Source organism: Geotrypetes seraphini, chromosome 9 (assembly GCF_902459505.1).
Source record: "Geotrypetes seraphini chromosome 9, aGeoSer1.1, whole genome shotgun sequence".
Lineage (NCBI taxonomy): Eukaryota > Metazoa > Chordata > Amphibia > Gymnophiona > Dermophiidae > Geotrypetes > Geotrypetes seraphini.
This window is the reverse complement of record NC_047092.1, coordinates 157671783-157696809: the sequence shown is the minus strand read 5'-3', so window position 1 is coordinate 157696809 and position 25027 is coordinate 157671783. Positions and strand designations below refer to the sequence as shown.

Sequence of the window (25027 nt, the reverse complement as noted above, 5' to 3'; positions counted from 1 at the left end):
TTCCTCCTTTCTGATAAGTATTGTCCCTACTTTGTGCCTCTTTCATTCTTCCACTATCACCCCTACCCTTCACCTCTTCCAGCTGCAACAACTGCTTTGACTTGCTCCTCTAGCTATCATTCTGTAGGAAGTCTCCTCCCCCTCATGCTGACATTATTGGTTCTCTGTCAATCCCACCTACACAAGAACTTAATCATACGGGGCGGGACCTTGCATGGAAGGATGAAAAGCATGGGGGAATCCCCTCTGAAGGCAGTCATAAAGGAAGAGGATTCCATTCTAAAGGTGGTCTGCCCTAGATCCTGGTTTTTACACAGACCCGTCTTTAGAGTCATAATAAAAACACTTCAGCCTGTGCATCAGTTACTGGGCTCTAATATCAAGTCACGAATTAATCAAAATAAAAGCCCCTTTCTGAAAGAAGGGAACTTCAAGCGGCAGCTCTGCCTCCGCCCACCCTCTTCCCCAGCTCATCCTTTCAAGTTAGCTCGGCGTCGCTTATCATGAAGGATCCCGAAACTCCGCTCAACGAAAAGTGAACGGCGCCAGTCTTCTTGTCTGCTGAGTCTGACGCCCGCTCCGGAACCAATGGGACCACGCGTTGTTCCACTCGGGTTTGCATCCTCTACCCACTTCATGGCCCGCCCCCCTCCCTCCCTTCGCCTCGCGGCCGCCGCGCACAATCCCTTCCGGGCGGAACGCGCATACGTGTCACTTATGACATCAGCGCATCCTACGCCGCTTCGTACGTCGTGCAATCTTCCAGAAGGTGGCGGGTAAAGGGGAGGGGGTGGAGGGCGCGTTGGAACCGGCCAGGTAGGCGGGGAGCGGAAGTTCCGGCCAGCAACAGCAGGGCTTTACACGATGTGTAGCCGTCTCCAGGCTTCCTCGCTCTAGCGGGGAGTTGTGTTGTTGTTTTTTTTATCCTGCCCGCACGAACCTGATTGTTAGAAGCTGGTTCACTTCGTTACCGTCCCGATCGATCCGTGCGGTTCGATGGTTGGTTCGGACCGCGATGAGCCGCCCGTCCTCCGCCGGACCCAGCACTAGCAAAGCCTGCGGCAAGCAGCAGCAGCAGCAGCACGCTGCCTCCCCCGCCGTGCCGGCCGCGCTCTCGGCTGCGTCGGCGGCCGCGGCTCCCCCCGCGGCGGCCGCCGTGATCTCGGGGGCTGGGCCGCTCTCCCCGCAGCACCACGAGCTCACGTCGCTCTTCGAGTGCCCCGTGTGCTTCGACTATGTTTTGCCCCCTATTCTCCAGTGTCAGGCAGGACACTTGGTCTGTAACCAATGCCGCCAGAAGCTGAGCTGCTGTCCGACGTGCCGGGGATCCCTCACCCCCAGCATCCGAAACCTGGCCATGGAGAAAGTGGCCTCCGCTGTCCTCTTCCCCTGCAAGGTAAGGAGGCAGCCTCCTGGAGGGGGGGGGGAAGGGGCTACTCACGTGGTTTGTTTATAAAGCCGGCCTTTCTCTCAAAACCCATGGCTAGGTTCGTCAAAACAAACTCAAAAGTAGAAGAGAGAAAAAGTTGTCAAATTATGTGTGAAAAATCTCTCATGAAATATAGAACTGAATCTCAAACAATGACTTTACTCGATACAAAAGCATTTCACTTTTTCACATATGCTCAGAGATATTATGAAGCTCTATAGCAGGGGTAGGGAACTCTGGTCCTCAGAGCCGTATTCCAGTCGGGTTTTCAGGATTTCCCCAATGAATATGCATTGAAAGCAGTGCATGCAAATAGATCTCATGCATATTCATTGGGGAAATCCTGAAAACCCGACTGGAATACGGTTCTCGAGGACCAGAATTCCCTACCCCTGCTCTATAGAAACAAGCTCCTTGGCGGAGCTTACTCACCAATCATTGCATATGACTTATAGGTTAGATGTTTTTATATTGTTCTATTCGTATGCTGATTTTTATTCTTCAATGCTTAAATATGGAGCATCACTAAAAGATGTGTATTAAAATGCATTTTAATTAAGGATAATATTAATTTAAGAAGGAAGATAGAGACATTTGAAAATTTCTCTAGGAATAACAATCTTAGATTGATTAATTTTCCCCAAATTTCAACAGTGACTCCAAGAGAAATGTTAAAACGTTATTTGTTGGAGATATTGGAAGTACCGGAAGATTCATTGCCTCCTTTCACTCAGGTCTATTATTTACCCAATAAAAATCAGGATTTTCAGGGAAGAATTCAAGGACCAATTGATGTATCTGCCTTACTTGAACTGTCTGATAAAGAAAATGCAATACCTGCTACATTGATTGTGACCTTGGCTATCACATTGGATAAAAATTGGCTTTTGAGATTATTCTTCAAAAATAAAGAGAAAAAGTTCCTTGACTTAAGATACAAATGTTCCCAGATTTGGCAAAAGATACACAAAGACGTAGAAAGGAGTTTCTATTATTAAAACCTGGAGTTTTGGCTCTTGGGGGAACTTTTTATCTTCGTCATCCCTGCAAATGTATAGTACAATATAATTCTCAGAAATATGTTTTCTTTGAGCCAAACCAGCTGACGGCCCTTCTCTCCTTGTCCCACCTGGAGAAGGGAAAGAAATGAGGGCTTTAAGATATTAGACGCCTGAACATCAGTTAACCACGTACCTGTAGTTAATATTTTCCTGTTATTCCGTTCATATTACATCATGGATCTTATGGTGGACTTGAGAGATTATGCAATATTTAGTTCCTATGTAAAATTATGAGATTTTTTTTTCTGTTTCTTTTGCTGTAATCACTTTCTGTACAAGTTTTATCTTGATTTGTTATTTGAAATCTATAAATAAATAAATATAAAAAAATGCATTTTTCACTTATCTCAAGTTTCGACTTTGAAACTTTACTACCTATATGACAGAGATTTAACACTGGAGATGGAGGAAAATTGCTAGGCAGCATAACAGGTTTGCTTCCATTCACAGTCTCAAGCGATAGAGCTTTCTCTAATTCAGGTTCCTTGAGGAAGAGAACGAAACGGGGCCACGTCGGGACTCCCCAAACTTGCTTTTGAGATAAGTGAAAAATACATTTATCCCAGGACAAGCAGGCATGATAGTCTCACATGTGGGTGACGTCATCTACGGAGCCCCAGCGCGGACAGCTTTTCAAGCAAACTTGATTGAAGTTTCAAGTTTGCTACACTGCACCACGCATGTGCATGCCTTCTTGCCCACTAGAGGGCGCATCCCCACCTCGTGGTCCTCAGTTCAGTTTTTTCCGCGGAGCCAGAAGCCCTGTGGAAATTGAGCTCTGATAGCATTGCCTTCTGTCACCGCGTCTGGGTGATATCGCTCGGTCGCTGTGCTTTAATTACTTTTTTCAGTCATTTTTTGTTTCAAAAAAAAAAAAACTTTTTCTACCGACTTTTATTTCCTCGGTTCGGCTCCGGGGGCCCCCGTGAGCCGCGGGCCGTTGTTGGTTCCGGCCTTTTCGGCTTTCATGTCCCGTCCCTTGACGGGTTTTAAGAAGTGCACCCGGTGTGATCGGTTGCTTTCTATTACCGATCCTCACCGGTGGTGCTTGCTCTGTTTAGGGCCCGAGCATCCGACAGACTCTTGTGACCGGTGCTCGACCTTCCAGGCCAGAGCGCTCCGCCGACGCCGTGCCAGGATGGCGGAGCTTTTCGCGGTCGATTCCGCGGCGGGGAAGGCCTCGACGTCGGCCTCGGCTTCGGCCCCGGCCTTGACCTCGGCCTCGGGATCCTCGACCTCGCCGCGTCCCTCGACTTCATCGAAGCCTGCTGCCCCGACCAAGCCTGCCTCGGGTAAGTCCCCGCTTCCGTCCTCAGCCCCAGGATCGACGAAGAAGCCATCCTCGGGCTCCTCGACAGCGGGTGGGTCTTCCTCGGCCCAGCCCAGGGTAGCCAAATCTAGTGCCCCAAGGGAATACTCGAGACCGAGGTCGCCCTCCAGGGAGCACCCCCCGGCCTCGGATCTACCGGCCATGATGGGGATCCCGGCCTTCCAAGACTTGCTCCGAGCGTTGATTACCTCGGAGCTGTCCGGAGCCATCGAGCATTTGCAGCAGGCTTCGGCCTCGACTGCACCGGTCTCGACGGCCCAGGCCTCGGCGGCCTCTGTCTCGGTACCCTCGACTTCGGGTGCCGGGACGGCCTCGACCCCGACCTTGCCCTCTACTTCGACCTCGGGGGCCCAGCCTGAGAGGAGCGTAAGGCCTCAGGACAAGGTGCGCCGGGTGAGGAGGATATCGTCGTCCTCTTCTTCGAAGTCCTCCCGGGGCTCCTCGCCCTCGGGCCGGCCTCGGGCGAGGCGTCGTCCGAGGAAGCCCAAACGTTCTCGGGGTTCTCCTCGGGGACGTGGTCGCTCTTCGCCACTCGGGGGCGAGAAGTTGCGTGTCTCGGAGCTCCGCCTCGACAACCCACGTCTGTTTCGTTCCCCCGCGAGAGGGGGTTCGAGAGACTCCTCGCCGAGACGGATGGGGCGTGCCTCGGTGCCTCGGACCCCGGGGGCTTCCCCCAAAGGCTCTTCGGGGCGTAGGCGCTCCCCGACCCCTTCGAGGTCGCTAGATGTGGCCTCCTGGGGATCGGGGTCTGGCAGGGAACCGCGGTATTCCCGCGAGGCTTCCCCCTTCTGTTCGGCGGGGAGGTCACTAACCCCCTCACCGCCCGCCAGAACATCCTCCTTCTCCAGGTTCGTGCACGATATGGCACGAGCCTTGGGTCTCGACTTAATGGCAGGTTCTCAATATACTAAGGAGTTCCTGGAGGAGCAGGACCTTCCCACTCCTCTGAGGGAAACTCCTCGCCTTCCTTTGAATAAGGTCCTACAACAAACCTTCCTCAAGAACTTGGACTCCCCTCTTACAGTCACTGCGGTGCCGTCTAAAATGGAGTCCAAGTACCGGACCATTCCATCTAAAGGGTTCGATAAACCTCAACTCTCGCACCAGTCGTTGCTTGTGGAGTCGGCGCTTAAAAAGACGCAACCCTCCAGAGTCTCGGCGGCGGTCCCGCCCGGTAGGGACAAGTTTGGTCGTCGCCTCTATTCTAATTCCCTCATGGCGACCAGGGTCCTCAATTACGCATTTATGTTCTCATCCTATCTGCGTAGCATGCTGAAGGACTTGCCTCAGTATCGGGAGGTCATGCCTGATTCCCATCGAGAGGGGTTTACCACGTTCATGTCCAACTTGTCTCAATTGCGGCTGTACCTGTTCCACGCGGTGTACGACGCGTTTGAGCTCGCTTCGAGGGTGTCGGCCTTTGCGGTGGCTATGCGCCGACTGGCGTGGCTCCGTACCCTCGATATGGATCCTAACCTGCAGGAACGCCTGGCCAATTTACCATGCGTGGGTTCGGAATTATTTGATGAATCCTTGGAGGCGGCGACCAAACGTTTGTCGGAGCAGGAACGCTCCTTGGCCTCCTTGGTCCGTGCGAAACCTCGGGCCCCATCGCAAAAATCATTCCGGCCGCCCCCGAGAAGATACCCGCAGAAGTCTACGCCGGCCTTTTCTAGACCTCCGGCTCGGCGCCCACCCCAACAGGGTAGAGGGGGACAACCGAAACCTCCGGCGCAGGGAGCGTCCAAGCCGGCCCCGTCCTTTTGACGGGCTGTGCGGATGGGGGCAGGCCCCCTCCGCAATATCGCCCGACCCCCTCCCGATCGGGGGTCGACTCAGGTCCTTTTATGTGGCTTGGACCGAGATTACATCCGATGCATGGGTGCTCCGGATCGTCTCCGAGGGCTACTCGCTCAATTTCTCAGCCACGCCGCCGGACCGTCTGCCCGGAACTTGTCCGTGCAACCGGAGCCAACTTCCCCTTCTCCTTGTGGAGGCCAGGGCCTTGTTGAGCCTACGGGCGGTGGAACCGGTACCCCCAGAACAACGGGGAAGGGGGTTTTACTCCCGTTACTTTTTGGTCCCAAAGAAGGCAGGGGACTTGCGTCCCATTTTGGACCTCCGGAAGCTCAACAAATTCCTGGTCCGGGAGAAGTTCCGTATGTTGTCACTTCCGGTTTTATACCCTCTGTTGGAGGAAGGGGATTGGATGTGCTCCCTGGACTTGAAGGAAGCCTATACTCATGTTCCGGTGCATCCCGCTTTCCGCAAGTTTTTACGGTTCCAGGTGGGGGATTTGCACCTTCAGTATCGGGTCCTCCCCTTTGGTCTGGCTTCGTCCCCTCGAGTCTTCACGAAGTGTATGGTGGTGGTCGCGGCAGCCCTGAGATCTCGGGGGCTGCAGGTCTTTCCCTACCTCGACGATTGGCTGATCAAGGCCCCAACCAGGGAGGGGGTTATCTCAGTGACCCAACAGACTATCATCTTCCTTCAACGTCTGGGGTTCAAAGTGAACTTCCCCAAGTCTCAGTTGGGTCCGACTCAATCCCTGCAGTTTATCGGAGCCGTGCTGGACACGGTTTGCCTCCGTTCCTTCCTCCCTCCTCCTCGGTTGGAGGCCCTGCTTCGATTGAGTCGCCAGGTTTTGCTGATGCCCGCAGTTTCTGCTCAGCGCATGATGGTGCTCCTGGGCCACATGGCGTCGGCGGTCCATGTCACTCCGTTCGCCCAGTTGCATCTGAGGCTTCCTCAGTGGACCTTGGCCTCTCAATGGCGTCAGGATTGCGATTCAGTCTCTTGCCCGATAACGGTGACTCCTTCTTTGAGACGCTCGCTCCGTTGGTGGACAAACTCTTCCAATCTTTCAGGGGGTTTGCTCTTTCTCGTTCCATCGCAAGGTCCTCACAACGGATTCCTCGGAGTACGTGTGGGAGGCTCATGTCGACGGTCTGCGGACCCAGGGTCTATGGTCGGCAGAGGACCGTCTTTGTCACATCAATGTGTTGGAGCTTCGTGCCATTTTTCTGGCGGCTCGAGCGTTCTGCCACCTGCTCCGCGACCAGGTAGTCCTCGTGCGGACGGACAACCAGGTGGCAATGTATTATGTAAACAAACAAGGGGGAACGGGTTCTTGGGCCCTGTGCCAGGAAGCCCTGCGCCTTTGGGAATGGGCGGTCTCCCAGAACATCTTCCTACGGGCGGTTTACATTCAGAGAGAGAGGAACTGTCTGGCAGACAAACTCAGTCGTCTTCTCCAGCCGCACGAGTGGTCGTTGAACTCCCGGGTTCTGCGCGAGGTCTTCGACCGCTGGGGGACTCCTCAGGTGGATCTGTTTGCCTCCCCGGAGACTCGCAAACTGCCCCTCTATTGTTCTCGGATGTACTCCCCGGATCGTCTCGAGGCAGATGCCTTTCTTCTCGACTGGGGAGGGAGGTTCCTTTATGTGTTCCCTCCTTTTCCTCTAATCTTGCGAACGTTGGTGCATCTCAAATCGACCAGAGCCACTATGATTCTCATTGCGCCTCGTTGGCCCAGACAGCACTGGTTCTCCCTGCTCCTTCAACTCAATGTCAGGGACCCTCTGCTTCTGCCTGTTTTTCCCTCTCTGCTGTCTCAGAGTCGGGGTTCGCTGTTGCATCCCAATCTGCAGTCTTTGCATCTGACCGCTTGGTTCCTTTTCCCTTGACTTCGATTCCTGTTTCTCAGTCGGTGAGGGAGATTTTGGAAGCCTCGCGCAAAGTCTCGACTAGGCTTTGTTATTCCCAGAAGTGGACCAGATTTTCATCCTGGTGTTCCTCTAACCATCTGGACCCGAGTTCAGTTCCAGTGTCTTCGGTGTTGGAATATTTGCTGCATCTGTCTAAGTCTGGACTGAAGACGACTTCCATTCGGGTGCATCTCAGTGCCATTGCGACATTTCATCGGCATCTCGAGGGTCGATCTCTCTCTCTTCATCCTCTAGTGACTCGTTTCATGAGGGGTCTCGTGAATGTTCACCCTCCTCTGAAACCTCCTCCGGTAGTTTGGGATATTAATGTGGTCTTAGCTCAACTCATGAAGCCTCCCTTTGAGCCTGTCGACAAATCTCTCCTTAAGTTTCTCACTTGGAAGGTGGTCTTTTTGCTTGCGCTCACGTCCGCTCGTCGGATTAGTGAGCTGCAGGCTTTGGTTGCGGACCCACCTTTTACTGTGTTTCATCATGACAAGGTGGTTCTTCGCACCCATCCTAAATTTTTGCCTAAGGTTGTGTCTGATTTCCACCTCAATCAGTCTATTGTCCTTCCGGTGTTCTTCCCGAAGCCCCACTCTCATCCTGGTGAGGCGGCGCTTCACACGCTTGACTGTAAGAGGGCGTTGGCTTTTTATCTCCAACGTGCCAAGTCTCATCGGAAGGTTCCTCAATTGTTTTTGTCCTTTGATCCTAATCGGCTGGGACATCCTGTTTCCAAGCGCACCTTGTCCAACTGGCTAGCTGCTTGTATTTCTTTTTGCTACGCTCAGGCTGGACTCACGCTCCATGGTCGAGTCACGGGGCATAAGGTCCGGGCGATGGCAGCTTCTGTTGCTTTCCTCCGATCTACTCCGGTGGAGGACATATGTAAAGCCGCCACTTGATCTTCGGTTCATACGTTCACCTCCCACTACTGTCTGGACGCTTTGTCCAGAAGCGACGGCCGGTTTGGCCAGTCAGTGTTACGTAACCTGTTTTCCTAAATTGCCATCCTCCCACCTGCCCTTTTCTGGTTGGCTTGGAGGTCACCCACATGTGAGAATATCATGCCTGCTTGTCCTGGGATAAAGCACAGTTACTTACCGTAACAGGTGTTATCCAGGGACAGCAGGCATATATTCTCACAACCCGCCCTCCTCCCCGGGGATGGCTTCTTTGCTGGTTATGGAACTGAGGACCATGAGGTGGGGGATGCGCCCTCTAGTGGGCAAGAAGGCATGCACATGCGTGGTGCAGTGTAGCAAACTTGAAACTTCAATCAAGTTTGCTTGAAAAGCTGTCCGCGCTGGGGCTCCGTAGATGACGTCACCCACATGTGAGAATATATGCCTGCTGTCCCTGGATAACACCTGTTACGGTAAGTAACTGTGCTTTTTATACACATCTCTTGGTTATGCTCTAGCTTTAAGCATTGAACAATAAAAATATCAGCATATGAATAACAGAACAATATAAAAACATCTAAGGTATAAGTCATATGCAGTGATTGGTGAGTAAGCTCCGCCAAGGAGCTTGTCCCATAGATCTTCATATTCCTGAGCATATATGAAAAAGTGAAATGTTTTTGTGTTGAATAAAGTCATTTTTTGAGATTCAGTTATATATTTCATGAGAGAGCTAGGTTTGTGACAGGGTAATAATATGTTCTGGCAAAAACTGCACCCTATGCTCATAAATGTAAAGGAGTTCATTTTTCTATATTTATCCCTCCCTGTATCTTGCAACAACTTTAAGAAGAATGCTTGAAAGAATAAAAAAGCTTTTTAGTTTGTAAGTGCTTCTGCAAATTCTGAGACCTTGTTCAGATGGGATTTAAGATGTTTCCTCTGACATGCTCTGACCAGCAGGCAACTCTAATAAAAGACATAAGCGTAGTTAGTTGTTATACTTTATTCTACTGCTTTTCTGGACTTTCCACAATCCTAATTTAAATCTGTTCAAAACTTTATTCTCTTGCACTTTTTCCAAGAAACGTAAGGTGTCTAGTGGTCGATTCATGGTATTTAACTTACGGATCTAATCAGAATTATGGGCTGTTAAACCAATTTTTTAATTAGCTTTCTATTTTTTGTGCATTTCCAGTTATTTCATGACTATTTCTCTTATTACTCACTATTACTCTGTAAAAAGATTTGGCGCTTTTAAAAGGGGGCTGTTAACAATAGGCTTTGTATAATACTAGACTAGGCAAAAAGACAGCAGGGCTCTTCTTCTATTCTGAAGAAAAAACAGGAGACAAGCCACTCGCAGAAAAGTAATTAACATTTCCTTTGTTGAGCAAGAAAGCTAAATGTGCTTGGGAAATAGGATGAAAACACAGGAAGATAAGATGACTTACTAAGAGTTGCACAAAGCAGGTGATGGGAATTTTGAATTCACATGGCAGAACATCACTTGATTTATGTAGTTCATTTTGTTTTCTATGTCCCAGTTGAAATTCTTATTACCATGTGCTTATCATCAAGGCTTACAGGTAGAGCCTACCTTGTAAAATGCCTAGGATATAAAGATCATTGTGAAAATATTTAGTAAACTATGACTTACCAGTGTGATTATGAGTTCTGTCTCTTTAAGGATGAGAGCCTAGCAAAAACACAGTATGTGGTAATCTTTATTTCAAGGTACCGTATATACTCAAATATAAGTTGATCCAAGTATAAGATGAGGTACCCTTTTTCCCCCCAAAAAGAGGAAGAAGATTGATTTGAATATAAGATGGGGGGGAGGGGTTAACGTCCTCTGTCACCTCACTACCTCCCCTGCCAGGCTCTGCACTCAGCTTCACTCCCTCACCTGCCAGGCTCTTCAACCTGTCACACCTCCCTGCCCTGTACCCTGTCACCCTTTTCTCCCGATATTCTGCAGGCCTTCACCGAGCCTGCCATATGACTTGGTGGTCCAGTGGTAGGCTGGGATAGGTGGGATCCCTCCTATTCCAGCTGACTCTTAACAGATTTTTTAACCTCCCTCTCGCCTGCACTCGCTTACCTTTTTTAATCCCTGGTGGTCCAACGGTGTATTGGGAAGAAGCAAGCTTTCCTCGCTCATGCCCAGTGCTGAGCCCCTCCGTCCCTGAATGGCTACCTGAGTTATCGCAGCCCAGCGGTGTACTGTGCAGGAATGAGCTTTTTGCACTCCTACCTGGCCCTGAGCCACTCCCTGAATGGCTGCTGCCAGTTCTCACAAGTCCTGTCCCCATCCCTTCCCCGTGAGTTTTGTCGCTGTTCCTGTCTCTTCCCCATTCCTGTAAGCTCTGCCTTAACTGAACGAGCCTTGAACACTTATGATTTTAAATTGCTTGAGGCTTGTGCAGATGAGGATTTTGCTTGCAGGAATGGGGCAGGGACAGGAAAAGAATTTACGGGGATGGGAAAATGAGTTCCCGCGGACACGAGGAAAAATTTGTCCCCATGCCATTCTCTATTATTTAGTATACTAGTGCATGTGACTACCTCATTGCAATAACACTAGAAATATAGACTGCATTAAAAAAGCATAAACTCAACCTCATGAATTGTAGTTATCTTCTTATGCCGCTGTCAGCATCCCATTTATATTTCGGGGATAGTGGCTGTAAATGAGTGATTTTCATGTAGTTTAGTACTTTTGCCCCCAAGTTGGAAGAGGTGGAGAAACCCAGACAGCTGTGAATGAAATTTTGACACTAGATGCTGACCCTGGTTCTGATTGAACTGGAAACCTAAAAGAACAGTATAAAACTGCTTGTTAAAAAATATATATATTTTTGTAAAGACTGCTCAGTATACCTGAACTGTCAGTTCCGTGTTTTAAAAGCTCATTATCCCAGGACAAGCAGGCAGCATATTCTCTACATGTGGGTGACGTCATCCACGGAGCCCTGATGCAGACAGCTTTTCAAGCAAACTTGATTGAAGATTTCAAGCTTGCTGGTGCTGCACCACGCATGTGTGCCTTCCTGCTCCACTAGAGGGCGCATCCCCTCCTCATGGTCTTCAGTTCTTAGTTTTCCACGGAGTCAGAAAGCCCTGTTGTTTTTCTCTCCGTGTCTAAGTGCCTTTCTAGCACTGCGGCTTCTTTGTTTTCTTGCAGGAGTCGCTGTGCGCCTTTTCTCTTTGTGTTTTTGCAAACTTTCGTGTGTTTTTTGATTCGATTCGGCATCCGGGGGCTCCCGGGTTGCCGTGACCGCTTGGCCTCGACCGGCCGCGGCCTGTCTGTTTCCTTATGTCCCAGCCTCTTACCGGGTTTAAAAAGTGCTCGCAGTGCGGTCGGCTGCTGTCAATAACCGACCTGCACCGCTGGTGCATCCTGTGCCTAGAGGCTGATCATCCGACCGACTCTTGCCCCAGGTGTCTCCTTCCAACCAAGCGCAAGTTCCGCTGCTTCTTCTGGAGGCTCGTGCCCTTCTTTGCCTTCAGGCGGTGGAGGAGTATCCCCCTTGTCAGCAGGGGCGGGGGGTTTTACTCCCGCTATTTCCTGGTCCCCAAAAAGACCGGGGATCTCCAGTCTATACTAGACCTCAGGAAACTGAACAAGTTTCTTGTTCGGGAGAGGTTCCAGATGCTGTCACTCCCCGTCTTGTATCCCTTGCTGGACAAGGGGGACTGATTGTGTTCCCTCGATCTGAAGGAAGCTTACACTCACGTTCTGGTGCATCCAGCTTGTCGCCGGTTCCTTCGTTTTAAGGTGGGGGACCTGCATCTTCAATACCGGGTCCTCCCTTTCAGGCTTGCTTCGTCCCTTCGAGTCCCAGGGGCTCCAAGTCTTTCCTTACCTCGACGACTGGCTGATCAAAGCCCCGTCGAGGGTGGGGGTTATTTCAGCGACCCGTCGGACTATTATATTCCTTCAAAGTCTGGGGTTCGAGGTAAACTTCCCGAAGTCTCAGCTGTGCCCCACTCAGCCTCTACAGTTCATCGGGGCCGTGCTGGACACGGTTCGCCTTCGCTCTTTTCTGCCTCCTCCTTATCAGGCCACTCTGGTTCGGCTGAGCCAGTCAGTTTCCCTGCGGGAGCCGGTCTCAGCCAGGCAGATGATGATTCTGCTGGGTCACATGGCCTCCACCGTCCATGTCATGCCGTTTGCCAGGTTGCACCTTCGAGTTCCTCAGTGGACCTTGGCGTCTCAATGGCGGCAGGATCGGGATCCCGCTTCCCAGCACATTGCGGTGACTCCTTCCTTGAGATGCTCGCTCCATTGGTGGACCAACTCTTCCAATCTTTCCAGAGGGTTGCTCTTTCTTGTGCCTCCGCATCACTAGGTCCTGACGACGGACTCCTCGGCGTATGCCTGGGGGGCTCACCTTGATGGTCTTCAGACTCAGGGCTTTGGTCCAGTGCAGATCGTCGTTGTCACATCAATCTGCTCGAACTTCGGGCCATCTACCTAGCCCTGGTCGCTTTTCGTCATCTGCTTCAGGGACGGGTTGTCCTGGTGCGCACGGACAACCAGGTGGCGATGTATTACGTCAACAAGCAGGGGGGCACGGGTTCCCTGTCTCTCTGCAAGGAGGCCTTTGGGATTGGGCGTTCCGCCACAACGTCTTTCTTCGTGCGGTTTATATCCAGGGAGAGTGCAACTGTCTGGCAGACAAGTTGAGTCGCCTTCTGCAGCCGCACGAGTGGTCTCTACATTCTCAGACTCTGCGTCAGGTGTTCGTTCGCTGGGGGACTCCGCAGATCGATCTGTTCGCCTCCCTCCTGAATCACAAGTTGCCTCACTTCTGCTCGAGGATGTACTCCCCGGACCATCTCGAGGCGGATGCTTTCCTCTTGGATTGGGAGGGCAGGTTCCTTTATACGTTTCCACCTTTCCCTCTTATTTTAAGGACGCTTGTGCACCTCAGGTCGGTGCATGGCGACATGATTCTGATCGCTCCTCGGTGGCCTCAGCAGCCATGGTTCTCCCTGCTTCTACGACTCAGTGTCCAGGAACCCCTGCTTCTACGACTCAGTGTCCAGGAACCTCTACTTCTGCCTGTTTTTCCTTCTCTGCTGTCTCAAAGTCAGGGTTCACTGCTGCATCCTAATCTGCAGTCTCTTCATCTAACAGCTTGGTTCCTTTCTACCTGACCCCTTCTCTTGGGTTATCTCGGTCGGTGCAGGATGTCCTTGAGGTTTCTCTGAAGGCTTCTACAAGGCAGTGCTATTCTCAGAAGTGGACTTGTTTCGCCACATGGTGTGCTTCGCAGAGGGTGGATCCTTTGTCTGCTTCGTTGTCCTCGGTTTTGGACTATTTGCTTCATTTGTCTCAATCTGGTCTCAAGACCAATTCGGTTCGTGTCCATCTTAGTGCGATTGTTGCCTTTCATTGGCAGCTCGATGGGAAATCGCTTTCTGTTCACCCTGTGGTTTCTCAGTTTATGAAGGGTCTCTTGCATGTCCATCCTCCCCTCAAGCCTCCACCTGTGGTTTGGGATCTTAATGTGGTTCTTGCTCAGTTAATTAAACCTCCTTTTGAACCCATGGATAAAGCTCATCTGAAGTTCCTGACTTGGAAGGTGATCTTCCTGCTTGCACTCACGTCTGCTTGCAAAGTCAGTGAGCTGCAAGCGTTGGTGGCAGACCCGCCTTTTACTGTCTTTCATCATGACAAGGTAGTCCTACGGACTCATCCTAAGTTCTTGCCTAAGGTGATTTTGGATTTCCTCCTTAATCAGTCTATTGTTCTTCTGGTGTTTTTTCCTAAGCCCCATTCTCACCCTGGGGAAGTGGCTTTGCATACTCTTGATTGTAAGAGAGCGTTGGCTTTCTATCTTCAATGCACCCAGTCGCATCGGAGGGTTCCTCAAATTTTCTTGTCCTTTGATCCTAATCGGTTGGGACGTCCTGTTTCCAAGCGCACCTTGTCCAACTGGTTGGCTGCTTGTATTTCTTTTTGCTCCGCTCAGGCTGGTCTCTCACTGCGCGGTCGAGTTACGGGGCATAAAGTCTAAGCGATGGCGGCTTCTGTCGCTTTCCTCAGGTCCACACCGATTGAGGAGATCTGTAAGGCCGCCACTTGGTCTTCGGTTCATACCTTCACCTCTCACTACTGTCTGGATTCTTTGTCCAGAAACGACGGCCGGTTTGGCCAGTCGGTTTTGCGTAATCTTTTTTCCTGAATTGTCAACTTCCCTCCGTCCCTTTTTGGTTAGCTTGGAGATCACCCACATGTAGAGAATATGCTGCCTGTTTGTCCTGGGATAAAGCACAGTTACTTACTGTAACAGCAAGGTAGATGGCCCGAAGTTCGAGCAGATTGATGTGACAGCAGGCAGATATTCTCGCAACCCTCCCACCTCCCCGGGGTTGGCTTCTTTGCTAGCTATCTGAACTGAAGACCACGAGGAGGGGATGCGCCCTCTAGTGGAGCAGGATGGTGCACACATGCGTGGTGCAGCACCAGCAAGCTTGAAATCTTCAATCAAGTTTGCTTGAAAAGCTGTCCGCATCGGGGCTCCGTGGATGACGTCACCCACATGTAGAGAATATCAGCCTGCTGTCCCTGGATAACACCTGTTACGGTAAGTAATTGTGCTTTGTCATTGTTTTATTTAGCTCATGCTTTTATGGTCATAGGGCTCCTTTTACAAAGGTGCGCAAGTGTTTTTAGCACACGCTCCGGATTAGCGTGCGCTATCCGAAAAACTACCGCCTGCTCAAGAGGAGACGGGTAGTGCGCGTGGCATTTTAGCGTGCGCTATTCCGCGCAATAAGGCCCTAAAGCACCCTTGTAAAAGGAGAGCCCATAGTTCTTGCCCAAAGTCACAAAGAGCATTGGTGGGATTCGAGCCCTGACTTTCTGATTCTCAGCCACTACTCTTATCAACTACTGGACTACTCTGCTACTCCTTTTTGATTTTGCCTTTTAAACTTCTAGGACAGTGTCTTTCAAACTTTTTTAGCTCCATCACACTAAACTGAGCAAATGTTTTTCACAGCACATTATAATTGAAATTGTAACATTGCAAAACCAACGAAAAATTAAATTTGAGAATTATTTATTTAAAGTTCTTTAATCTATGTATGGGTAATTGTAACAGTGAAACTAAATTAGATAGAATAGAATTGCTAATCAGTGCTTGTTTTTGAGTGCAAATTAATTCAAAACACAGCTCAATAGTTGACAAGCAAACACGCATTTCATCATCCACCATCTGCAGTCACTCTTTTACTTGATTTAATTTCTCTGAGAGCTGAAAAGCCAAGTTCACAAAGATAAGGAGATCCAAACGGTAACAAAGCCTTGATTGCTTGCAGTGTTTCTCAACTTCTTCAAGCCAAGTATCCCCTAAGTTGAACAGATATTACATTACATTACTGATTTCTATTCCGCCTCAACCTTGCAGTTCTGGGCGGATTACAAAAGAGACATCTGGACATTTCCAGGATGATTACAAAGAGACTTCTGGACTTTTCCAGAAGAGTTACAAGAAGAATAACATTTCCAGAAGAGTTACAAGAAGAATGGTGTAGAATAGTTTAGGGAATGGGATGTGGCAAGGAGGATTGGGCTATTCCAGTGGATATACAATTCGGGATGCTGTACAGATAGGATATAGTGCAGTTTCAGTATATATGCAGTTAGGGAAGCAGTTGACAAGCTTGGGCTTTGAGGGGAAGGGTAACTGGTGAAAAAGGGAGGATGGGGGAGTCAAACTGAGGGGAATCCAGGTTGGAGTTATGACATCTGTATAAATTTTTTGAATAGATGGGTTTTGATTTCTTTGCGAAAAGCTTTGAAATCGCTTGTTGTCATCAGCAGGTTGGAGATGGCATGGTCCAATTTCGCTGCCCCAGCCCAAGCTCTGCCCCTGACCCCACCCCCATAATAGTACTAATTGTAATGCAATTTCTCCCATTCATTTTTCATATACACACAATATAATCTTATTCATAATGGTAACCAAAATTTAAAAAAAACACAAAGCACTCTGAATGCAGAGAAAATGTTAATTATCATTTATATTTGTTGTTTTTTTTCTTTTCAAAGAGGTCAAGGCAGATGACTTTAAAATATGTAGTGTCACCTCAGTAACAACTATGGAAAAATAGACAAATATAGGGGTCCTTTTACTAAGGTGCGCTAGCCGTTTTAGTGCCTGCTAAATATTAGCACTTGCTAAATGCTAACATGTCCATAGACTGTAATGGACATGTTAACGTTTAGCGTGCGCTAAAACAGCGCGCCTTAATAAAAGGACCACATAGTGCAAAATATAGACAACAGATATAAATTCTCAAAACTGACGCATTTCGATCACTAAATTGCAAATAAAATCATTTTTCCTACCTTTGTTGTCTGGTGATTTCATGAGTCTCTAGTTGCACTTGCTGCTAACTGTGCATCCAATATTTCTTTTTCTGCCTCCTGTATGCTTTCTCTCCTCCAAAGCTTCCAGTAGGGAGAAGAGCTTAGAGGGGTCAAAATTGCCATTCCATTGTTGCTGACAAGTTGGGGGGGGGGTCAACTTGTTGCCCCCACATACACACCAGGTTCTGCAGGAATTTGGTTGGCAGGGAGAGATTGTTTGGAAAGAGACTGGTGGTCATACCTGTTTCCTTCGAGTCCAGCTGCACCAATCTGAGCAAGTGGGAATTGTGGTCCTTTTAGCCAGAGGTAGGAGAACTAAGTTTTCTATTGACCCCATTAGGATATAAACTATTGCCTCCTGGAACTTTCTAGTATGCTACTGCCAAAGCAGTGAAAGGCCCTTGGAACCACACCCTAACCCCATCTATCTCTGCAGCAAAATTAAGTAAATCAATTAACCTATACACCGAGCTATGCATAGTGGTTTGCAAAAGTCTGGATCCACTTGTAAATTTTGCATTCTTTCAACTTTGACCCAATAGATTTGTCTGTGTACCACATTTGACTATTAGAATCAACTTTTTATTCTAGCTCGGCCTTAAATTTCTGAGTTTAAGTTGACATGTTAATCATTTTTTTGTGTAAATTGAGTAATCTTGTAGGTGGCCTTGTAAAAGGCTGTTTTTGTGTCAGTGATTGCTCAGTATTTGATGAGCCATCCTCTGTGAGCCACCCTCTGTTCTTGATCACTTATCTACCGTGTTGGCATTGAATGAACCTGTTTGATTAGGTGATCATGGGTGACGACGCAGTTTCAGGCTGCAGTGAGCGATTCGGTCAACTCACATTTTGATGTTGCATGTCTCTTGGTTATCTCCCAGGCCACCTTGTGCCACAAGTTCTCGATCGGATTCAGATCTGGAAATTGGGCAGGCCAGTCGATTGACTTTTTGTTGTTCTGATGCTTCCAGTTAATCATCTGTTTGGAGCAATGGCAATGTGTGTTATCATCTTGAAACAGGAACTGGCCTGGAAACAGCTGCTGAGCTGTTGGTACTTTGCACTTTTGCAGTATTGTGATGCAGCCCAAGACCATGACCTTAAAGGATGCTGCACAGTGAGGTTGAGGCACTCGGACTTGAATTTCACTCCAGGAAAACTCCTCACGTAGGTATGGGCCTGGTTATCAAACAGGTAGAAGGTGCTCTCATCACTAAAAAGCACCTTCCCCCCCCCCCCATTTTACGTGTCCAGCTTGAGTGCTTCTGCGCTTGCTCAATCTGGTTCCACCTTTGGATGTTGGTCATCGGTTGCTTTTTGCGTGCTTTACAGACACCGGTGACAAACTGTCGATGAGCTGACACTGACATGACGCTTATGTGACCACTCACGCAGTAGCTGAGGTGTAGTCAACTTACGATTGGTCAATGAAATGCGTCATAGTGCAGAGTCTTGCATGATGTTTATGCATATGGATGACCGGAATGAGGTTTGTCTACCAATGAAACTGTCACTTTTTTCTTTTGTACAATCTTTACTACCATACTGTGACTGCAGCCAACTTTGGCGATCTAGCAGCACAAAAATCCTTCCTTACTCATCACTGACACATGAACATGCTCCTCCAACATCAAGTTTCGAGTCTTGCTCATGGCTGTTGCAGAAAGTGTATGAAATCCAAAAAGCCTGCATTTTTTATAGCTGCCGTGTTACCAAGACGGCTTGTCTGTAATTGCCTGGCTAACTGGTCAGAAATAATGCATGCTGATTGGACAGTCTTGATCCAGTTTTGAAGCATGACCTGTAAAAGTTATAGTAGCTATGTTCCAGTATAAACAAAATTGTAATATTATAAACAAGTGATCTTAAAAAGTTGATTCTAATAGCCAAATATATACTTTTATAAGGTAGAACAAAGGCAATTCTATTGGGTCAACAAAGAAATGAAAATGTCTGAAACTTAAAAGAATGTAAAATTCACAAGTGGTTCTAGACTTTTGCACAGCACTGTAGTAGTACTGAAAAAACAGAGAATTCAGTGAGTCTCCAAGCTGCAATATTCCTGAGCAGGTCCATAGATGGAAATCAGCTGCCAGTTCCCATAGGCAGTACATCTGCCAGAAGGCTTCTCCAATCATGTGGTCAGGCCGATGTGGTCCCACAGCTGTCCTTGGAAGATCATTGTCCCCTTGGACTTTCTGAGGTGGATCTGCCTTTTTGTACTCGACATTTCTGATCTTTTTTAAAGAGAATCTTAGTTCATCTAGTGCTATAGAGAGGGGAGTAAGGACTGAGCTCGGTGACCACCCAGCGGACATTCTTGGGTACTAGCTGGGAGTTTCACGCTCTGTTGTCCTTGACTAGCGGAATGAGGGCAAGAGTGAAACTATTAAGCTTAACCACAACAGTAGTCCAAAACCTGAGCACTGGGGAGCTAGGCCTAGGACAACACCAGTGTGCTGGGGGTAGAGAAAACAGGAAAGTTCCAGATGGCAGTTACTAATTATCCCAGGAATGTCATTGGAAACTTAGCTCTCTACATCTACGGTACTGGTAGGAAAGGGACACAGTCCCCATTTATTCAGATTGGTAGGGCTTGAATGATAAGGAAATCCAGATTATAACTTTTCTTAATTTCTTTATTGATATTTTGAACTTGACAATGTATACATTTGAAAAATCGAAAAAAAAACAAAAAACTATATGAAAATACACTATTAACATCAGAAATATTACAATAAAAATTTTAAATCCCTTCTTAACCTATAACAGTAATGATATTATATTATACTCATCAATATTATAGAATATTATGAAATTTACACCCCCCCCACCCACCCTGGATGTGCAAAGGAATCTAACATAAAGAAAAAGGAATCACTTTAATTATAATGTGACAAAATTGGTTAATGGACCCCAAATCCCCTTAAAGGATTTAACAAACCCTAAACGCTCTGCCATAATCTTTTCATATTTATATGTTGCACATACAGTTGCCCACCAAAAACTAAAATTAATCCTATCATGATTTTTCCAATTAGATGTGATCATTTGAACCCCTATTCCTGATAAGATCATGAAAAGGCGACTATTATTTCTATCCAAAGTGGGTTTATCATGCAGAATCATTCCAAAAATTATTGCTTCATATGTCAAAGGAATAGAGGATTGAAGAATATTATTAATTTGCCCCCAAATCGACTTCCAAAAGCCAAGTATCAATGGACAAAAAAATAAAAGATGATCCAAAGTCCCAATATCAATATGACAATGCCAACATCTATTAGATTTAGAACTATCTACTTTATTCAACCGAACTGGAGTCCAAAAAATTCTATGTAATAAAAACAACCATGTTTGTCTCATAGATGCTGACATTGTACATCTTAATCTCCAAGTCCAGATTCGGGGTAGGGGGTCGCCGTGGCCAGGAGGGTTTGGGCTCCCTCCTGGCCCGATATTGTCGGGGAGTTGGGGAGTCGGCCGGGAAAGAGGGCTTGGGCTCCCTCTTGCTCCGATCGTGGATGCGGGTGCGGGTGGGAGCGCGTGCGAGCGGTCGTTCGGGGTGGGGGTGCGAGCGGTCCTGCTGGGGGGGGTGAATCGGGCGTCGGGCGGGGTGGGAACTATGTAAAAAAAAATTTGTATACCGCGCTCACGCGTATAACGCACGAGGGGTATGCGCGGTAGGTAAAAACGCGTATAACGCGCGCGTTATATGCGTGAAAATACGGTATTGGTACCTCTGTTAATTTATCAATAAATTTAATAGTTTTCCAAGTATCCAATAAAATTATATTGTCCTTAGCATATTTATGAAATCTGATACTTAATACATGTGGAAGTCTCATAGGGGACACCAAATTCCGTTCCAAATATAACCAATTTGGTTGATGATCAATAAGCTCATGGAGGATCCAATATATACCTTGACGCAATATATAGGCTTGATGGTACCTATAAAAGTTTGGAAAATTTACCCCACCCTCCACAATTGATTTTTGCAACGATACTAAAGCAATTCTTGGTTTTTTCCCAAGCCAAACAAATTTTGTCAAAATATTATTTAATTTTTTGTAAAAGGACTCTTGAAAATAAACTGGTAACATACTCATTTGGTAACAAACTATAGGCAAAAATACAAACACTTGCCAATTGCAGGATATCACAAGAAGAGGAGAGGAAGAAAATAAGTAATATGTTTGAGACACAGATGATTATCCTGAAGAAAGAAGAGATGAGAATTAATATAAGTGGGGCTAGGAAGAGAAGGAAAGTAGGGGATTGATTATGCAAGAGGCAGGAGGAGGGGAAAGAGAACTGGGGGGTGAGGAAGAAAGGGAATTATGCTAGTGTATGAGAAAGAGAAGGTGCTGCTGCATGAAAAAAGTTGGAAACTACTGTTAAAACAATGGGCTGAAAAGCAGGAAAAAAGATTTAAGATTCAAATCTCACTCTTCTTACCTCTCTCCCTATCAACATGATTTGTAACTTGGATACTTCATCTCCTGTTGACTCACTCAAGTTTTATGTTTAGGTAGCAAAGAATGCAGTGGTGCTTGAAATGAAGCATACAACAAAGCACAATACTTGTGACTCTTCAAGATTTGGGAGTGGGATGGAGTGTTATGGTACTTATAAACGTGTCCTGCTTTTTTTTTCCTTTTTTACAATTCTTGGACCTGATTTTTTTGCGTTTATAAATAAGACATTTGTTCAGCTTTTTCCAAAAATATTAGGTCTAGTATGATATTAAATTTCTACCTTGTAATGCTCACTTTCAGGGCCTTTCAGTATAGATCATTTCCTACCCCCAAAGACACTTTGTAGGGAGGTCAAAAAGCAGCCATGTGCAAGCTCCCAGGAGCTCATCCTGAAAAATCACTAGTGTGTGATACAATTCTAGTGCTCTGAGCCATTAGATAGCATTTTGGTATGACCGTCTGATTCAACCACTTGGAAATGTCATTAATGGATTCTGAACTGCTTGATTGTTAGTCTGTTAACTTTTCATTTACAAGTTGCAATCAATAATGCAGATGCCTTTGTTTCCTTCCCTTTTTAGTATGCCTCAACAGGATGCTCCCTGACACTCCACCACACAGAAAAGCCAGACCACGAAGACATTTGTGAATATCGTCCCTACTCTTGCCCTTGTCCTGGTGCTTCCTGTAAATGGCAGGGCTCCTTGGAAACAGTCATGTCCCATTTAATGCATGCCCACAAGAGCATCACCACCCTCCAAGGAGAGGATATCGTCTTTCTCGCCACAGACATTAACCTGCCAGGAGCTGTCGACTGGGTCATGATGCAGTCCTGCTTCGGGCACCACTTCATGCTAGTATTAGAGAAACAGGAGAAGTATGAGGGTCACCAGCAATTCTTTGCTATTGTACTGCTTATAGGCACACGCAAGCAAGCTGAGAATTTTGCATACAGACTTGAACTCAATGGGAATCGACGAAGGCTTACTTGGGAAGCAACACCCCGCTCCATTCACGATGGGGTGGCTGTAGCAATTATGAACAGTGATTGTCTGGTTTTCGATACAGCTATAGCACATCTTTTTGCAGATAATGGAAACCTTGGAATTAACGTAACTATTTCTACATGTTGTCCTTGATATAATGGTGTTTTTGTAGCATATGGTTGTTCGATACAATGCTTTGCATTGCATTTATTTTATTCTATTCATGTATGTCTTCACATGATGTATGTAAGTCAACATCTGGTGTTGATATTCTGTTTTGATTTATGTCATAAGAAGCTAGACAGTGAAATATATATATCTATATATATATATGAATTAGTGTGAGTTCAGACTGGAAATTCTTGGGGGCATCTATGAATATTGTGTTTACCATAAAGGGAACTCTGCTTAACATTTTTGTCAGTTTATTTTCCAGTCAGGTGACAATACCCCCTTCCTCTCCATCTTCTGCCCCCCCCCCTCCCACCCCTGCTTGTTGAATGATTGTTATTTTTATTTTTGTACAGGAGTAATAGAGTAGTCAGTGTTTTTCATAAATGCACAATAGGAAGGGCTTTCTCTTCACTAAGAAGCCCCCTACTACCTTCACAAATAAAACAAATGGTGGGCCTGTTTTAAGGTAAGCAAAATTTGATCCATTTAGCTTTAAACTGTTAAAGCAAAAAAAAAAAGGGGGGGGATGATTCCTTTGAACTGACTGATCAGTAAGCTACCTGAAATCTTGAGCTGTGAGTCCCTGTTTTAAGCATCGTGTTTCCATTTGGCATGCAAGTTTTTATGTGGAACCTTGGAGTAGCTTTATAAAACTTTGACAGGACTGAAAATGAGGCAAAATTATATATTTAAAAAAAAAAAAAAAAAAAAAACCACCACCAAAACAAATTATTAATTCAGTTCTATGGCAGCTGTCTTAAAATGGCATTCCAAATTGGATCTGGAACTTGTGAAAGCAGAAAAGGAAGTTATGATATACCAGTACTCCTGCGGTTAGAATTTGATCACACATCAGTTGCTTGCGCATGGCTTCCTTTAAAAACACACTTGATTATTGTTATTGTAAAAGACTTGATTAGATTTATATAGTGAAAAAGCTTTATGGTAATTGTAATGTCATCCATATTTAAGAATTATTGCCATATTTAGTTTTTTAATAAACATTTTACAAAACTGACATTTACTGGCATCCTTTTATTGATCTTTTATCATCAATTTAAATTTGTATATTTAAACATATCTATTTCAGACTATTTTGACTCCTGTGCCCGAAATATATACATGTTGAATTGAAGAGAAATGATGGTGGGAGAATTTGGGTAAAAAATAACCAGCAACAAACTGAGCAGGGAATGTGGCTCCCTGCCAGGGCTGGCCGTTGCACTAACCACTGCCTATATAGTCTCGGGACAGGAGAGGGCATACTGTTTTGTCGTCATACACTTCAGTATATTATTCCAAATGTCAGCAGAGCTAGGCCAAATCTTCTACAATGTGAGGTAACTCCCAGATAATCATTTATGTGCTGAGAATTTTGTGAAGTGAAGCCAGCAGTTTGAGATGGGAATGAAATCTAGCTTAAACACTGAATATTTGACTGCTACCTGAGCCTAAGATATTTGTACTCATGCTAATACAGCACTCATAAAATACCACTCTTTAATGTTGTGTATGTGTGTTGCATGTGGACCGGGTCTGATTAGTGCATCCATCTGAGGATAATCCTAGCTATTTTAAAATAGGAGATATTTCCATTTCTATTTTGGATAAAATCCGGAATCTTGGAGTCCTTTTAGGTTTGTCCATTGAATACGAGTATGAAATTTAAAATGTTAAAATCATTCAAGTAGTGTTTTGTAAACTGAGAAGAGTTAATAGAAAGTAATTTAAAGTTTTCCAATTTTCACAAAGTAATTCAGAGTTTGATTATTCCTCATTTTAATTATTGCAACAAATTATTAACAGGATTGCTGAAATACATTCTGAAGGCCTTACAGGTTACACAAAATTCAGTAGCCAGGGTGCTTTCAGGTTGCTCACTTTTCTGCTCCTCCTTTTACTCACTGCTGTGGACACACTGCTGTGCTCCCTGACACTCCACCACACAGAAAAGCCAGACCACGAAGACATTTGTGAATATCGTCCTTACTCTTGCCCTTGTGCTTCCTGTAAATGGCAGGGCTCCTTGGAAACGGTCATGTCCCTTTTAATGCATGCCCACAAGAGCCCAATCCTGGTCCTAATCAAGTCTCACCCTACTCCTGGTCCTCCTAATCAAGCCTTTGTAAACAAGGTAAGGGAGGGCAGGGTTACAACGGCAGTGGGCATCCCTCCTGCTGCTAGGGTTGGGGGGTGGGTTGCTAGTGGGCATCCCTTCTACTGCTGGGAGGGTATTGTTTGGTGGAGGGAGTGGGCATATCTCCTGCCGCGGGGGGGATGCTTAATGGCAGCAGCAGGAGGGAGTGGGCATCCTTCCCTCTGCTCGTGGCAAAATTTTTCAGCAGGTCTGAACTGTCAAGCCTTACTTTCCTGTCAATGTGTCAGCACTCAGTCACTGACCAAAAATTAAGGCTAGGACAGCTCAGACCTGCCAGAAAATTTTTCTTGCAAATGTAGGACAAGGAGGTTAGGGAATTACTCAGCGATAATAGAGAATTGCCCAGAGTACTAATTTAAATATTAACGACCTTGTTGTAATACATTTTCATGGCAGTGTTGGAA

The 25027-nt window shown here is 46.7% G+C and overlaps 1 protein-coding gene across 1 annotated transcript; it reads left to right on the top strand.

The window, feature by feature from the left end:
- The first annotated feature begins 433 nt into the window (after positions 1–433).
- On the top strand, positions 434–23483 carry SIAH2 (siah E3 ubiquitin protein ligase 2). Its single transcript, XM_033958241.1, has 2 exons — positions 434–1396; positions 21887–23483. Exons 1-2 carry the CDS (start codon positions 1016–1018, stop codon positions 22442–22444), a joined length of 939 nt encoding a protein of 312 aa, XP_033814132.1. The 5' UTR covers positions 434–1015; the 3' UTR covers positions 22445–23483.
- Positions 23484–25027: the final 1544 nt, after the last annotated feature.

Bases quoted from the DNA above. Each gene is read 5' to 3' on its own strand.
- SIAH2 (XM_033958241.1), top strand. From the start codon at position 1,016: ATGAGCCGCCCGTCCTCCGCCGGACCCAGCACTAGCAAAGCCTGCGGC. The intron at 1,397-21,886 runs GTAAGGAGGCAG...TTCCCTTTTTAG, and splicing joins CTGTCCTCTTCCCCTGCAAG to TATGCCTCAACAGGATGCTC.